The 3,875-nt window shown below is 36.6% G+C and overlaps 1 protein-coding gene across 1 annotated transcript; it reads left to right on the plus strand.

Annotated features, from left to right (window-relative positions):
- The first annotated feature begins 1,229 nt into the window (after positions 1 to 1,229).
- Positions 1,230 to 2,781, plus strand: LOC127319133 (uncharacterized). Its single transcript, XM_051349343.2, has 4 exons — positions 1,230 to 1,867; positions 1,973 to 2,146; positions 2,282 to 2,398; positions 2,511 to 2,781. Exons 1-4 carry the CDS (start codon positions 1,571 to 1,573, stop codon positions 2,670 to 2,672), a joined length of 750 nt encoding a protein of 249 aa, XP_051205303.2. The 5' UTR covers positions 1,230 to 1,570; the 3' UTR covers positions 2,673 to 2,781.
- The last annotated feature ends 1,094 nt before the right edge of the window (positions 2,782 to 3,875 follow it).

The following is a 3,875-nucleotide window of genomic DNA, read 5'->3' on the forward strand; positions in this document are numbered from 1 at the left end:
TTTAGTCAATTTTTCCTCTGCACAATGAGTTTTTAGCTAGCTTCCTTGTGGATTCTACTATTCCCAGTGTTGGATAAGCACAGCTTGAGTCTGTTGAATAAATGGTGTTTGTTTTGTGCGATAATTGGTAAATTTGTGGGGAAATCATGAGCAAAAGTGTAGTTGTTGTATCCATGTTTTCTCAACATGATATGAAAGTTATTGTCGTTTTGTTCTACGTAAGTTGTGCCTATGATTTGTGAAATACGTGTCAGCATGAATGCAATATTGATGGACAAAGACCACTGCGCTGCTGCGTTTTTGTTTGCCAATGGTTTGAGTGTTTGGAAACCGAGGACTTATATAGATGGATGCTCAGCCAATTACTGTGTATTCCTCTGTAGCAACTACTTGTTTTCCTGAAACAGCATTGGCATTTTACTATGAGCATTTCTGATTGACTATAGCTTTTGAATTGCTTAGGATGCTCATTTTAATATGTAAGTTAGCCCAATAATTTGTGAAACACAAGCCAGCATGCTATATAGAGGAATAGGGATGTTTTTTTATAATAATATTGATGTTTTATTTCCCTTTTCTTATGCTGTAACTTCGTGTGCTAGTTTTACAGTTTCATGCTTACATAGGGATTTTTTTTTTAAATGCGCTAAAGTACTTTTGCTTTTGCAGATTTTGTCATGATGTAGCTGACCATGGAAAGTATTATTCTGATGATGGGGACATTGAAGGGGACAGTGTGTATAGCGACAGTGATGTGAGATCTTCCTTTGTATTTTTGTATTCACACTCTCCCGTCTGCGTTTTTATACGGCTAAGCTGTGGTATGCTTTTTCTCTTTCTTGTGTACAGGGTTTGGAATATAGACCAAGAGACACTATCTTAGATGATGCATTATTTGGGTTCTTCAGGAAACAAGTATGCTTTTGTGTCCCTTGTTTCCTGGCCATTTATCATCTTTTTTGTGTGATATTTTTTTTGGTACTGCACTGTTTGTGTATTTTTATTTGAGACTTTTTTATTGTTGGTATTTTGTCATGTACAGGCTGTTAAATCATTGAAGAGAAATTTCTCAGATTTTTGCATGGATGGTTCAGCAAGAATGAAGGTATGTATGTTGCTTATTCTACATATATGTGTGGTGCTTATTCTGATCCTTCACTCTCTGCTTTCTACATTTTTGGCTTTTGTATTTTGCTGATGTGAATTTTTTTAATAGGCTAAGCCGAACACACATGATGGTGTCAGTAGGAATGTGTTCAGCAGATACTCAATAAAGTATTATGTTGAAGTAATAAGGAAGTTGACTGTAGAACAGAGATCTGTTATTGAAAAGTTTGGTTTTGGATGCTTGTTACTTCTTGATTTGCATGACATCCCATCACAGTTCGCTAGGTGGGTTGCTGATTGTGTGGACCCTGTTTGCTCTCAGATCACAGTGTGTTACAAACACATTGACATATCGAAGAGTACTGTCCATCTGATTCTTGGCCTGCCAAAAGATGGGTTAGAGGTTCCTTGTAACAGCGACGAAGGCAAGGACTTTATCTTGAGTCATTTTCACTTGTCTGAAATGCCTTATATCACTTTCTTCGGCAACAAATTATGCGGGTCTGAAGTATTAAGTGAGCATGATATTTTTGTGTGCTTCATGGTGGTTGCCATATCTTGCTTCTTATGCCCTAATCTCAGAGAATATCCGAACAACAAGTATCTGTCAGTTCTTAGATTTCCAGAGGCAGCAAGACAATATGACTTCAGCAAGCTTGTGTATGAGTGTTGTCTTGAAAGCATCAGTGAGTTTAGCATGTTGGGGAAATTAAAAGGAAGGAGACTGAGGGCACCCGTTTGTTGCAACTACGTTCTAGTGGTTAGACTTTTTCTCTATTTTTTGTTCATCCATACTTATTTGGAGTTCGTCCTTCATCTTTATTATTGGCTAACTTTAATTTTTCACTATAATTTTATCAATCAGGTCCACTACCTTGATTGCTTCGATTTTGGGAGGAAAAATGTTGAGCAGACAACCCCTAGGATAAAGGTTTGGAAGGGAAGTATGATTAGAGTATTCTCAGAGTTAGATCGGAAAAGACGACATTGTTTTGGGAAGAGACACTTGAAAGAAGTATTGGCGACCTGCCGTGCACAGGTTTTCTTTTTCGATTTTTCTCATATTCTTGTTCTTTTCTATCTGTACATGTTTTGCTCTGATGATTATTTTTTCTGTGAAGTGTTTTCTGGAACACCTTACTACTTCTTATGTTTTTCTTTTTCTTTTCTGCAGGGTGTGTTCTCTTCTGATGTAAATCACCGAAAGACCCAGTCCCCTATTTTTGATCCTGTATCATTTAAGTTCAGGGATAATGTCCAGAATAGATTTGTTAGCAATTTGCGGCCTGATGTAAGTTATTTATACATTTCATTTATAAGCTTATTATTCTTGTATTATTTTAATTTCCTTTTCTCCAAAACACACCGATGCTATGATGATAAATATATTTGTGTTAATATAGGTTATAGATGGGATACTGAATACTATTGAAAATTTTGTTTCAAACAAGTCTTCCACCAAACCCAAGATTGAAGTTCTAGTCACCAATGTACTGGATTTTCTCTCCAATTCAAGGACCACTCCTAGCTCTGTTGACAAAGTGCCGTGGAGGCGAAGCAACTAATGTAGCGGTAAATGTGTGTAGCACATGGATGAATGTATAAAGCATTCTTCTACGTTTTCTATGTTTATATTTTTGTCAAAGACAAGTTCTTTTTTTGCTACAATGGATATTCTAAGTTTTACTTTTATAACATAGGATCCATCTACAAACTTATGCGACAATGCCAAGTCAATGCCATTAAAGCGTCAATCCGATCAAATTATTCAACAACACCCAAATGGCATCACTGATCCAGGTTTATTTTTCTACTTCTTTTTTGTAGTTGGTTGTCTGCTTTTTTTTCGGTAAACATGTCTGGTTTTTTAACAATGAGTGTTCATACGCACACAGTTACTCCGGAGTGCTTGATAACTAAAGTTGTGGAGATGAATAGTTTTAGGACAGGTCTGGTTGTTTTCTCTTTCATTTTCATTCAGCATCAATGTTCTATCTCTTTTCTTTTTGTTTTTCTTTTCGGATTTGATGTTCATTATTATGTGTAGCCCCTGCAATGAAGCCGTTAATAAAAGTGAAGGCTAGGATATGCCACTTATTATCAGCAGAAGATGAAGCAAAGATTTTTAGTCAGCAACCACGCTCGCCTGTCGCACACATAAATCTGCCCGATTCACCATGCTCACAGGTTTGTGTTTTCTTTTCTATTAGCCACACACACATTTGGGACATTTGATACAGGTTTGTGTTTTCTTTTTATTTTCAAGTGCGTCATGTATATATCGTGCCTCAGTTTTGTTGTGAGGTTCACCTGTAGTTGATTCAGTCAGTATCACTTTAGTTTGAGGGAATTTTTTGGTAACCGGCAATGTATAGCTCAGTGATGCTAAGAGTACCTCTTCCACTCAATCGATTAATTTCTTAGCACTAGTAGTCCCTGCTCATTTCCTGTAAGGAAATACTATTGTGCTAATTCACATTATCATATCCTTTTGGCTAATTAGTTCCTTTTCACGACTTTTTGTATTTCTCTAGTGCATTTCAACATATGATAGTTATGGCTTGTACATGGTTTATAGCTTTTTATGATCTGCATAGGTGTTCTTGGCATCTATTCTTTAAGTGATGCCCAGATATACAATATGTGTCTTAATTTTATTGTGAGGTTCGCATATAATGTATACCTTGGTGCTCCTAGGAGCACCTTTTCCGTTCATTAAATTGGTTTCTTTAGCCCCGGAGGTCTAGTTGAATGCCTCTCCTTGTGAA

This window comes from Lolium perenne, chromosome 3 (genome assembly GCF_019359855.2).
Source record: "Lolium perenne isolate Kyuss_39 chromosome 3, Kyuss_2.0, whole genome shotgun sequence".
NCBI lineage: Eukaryota > Viridiplantae > Streptophyta > Magnoliopsida > Poales > Poaceae > Lolium > Lolium perenne.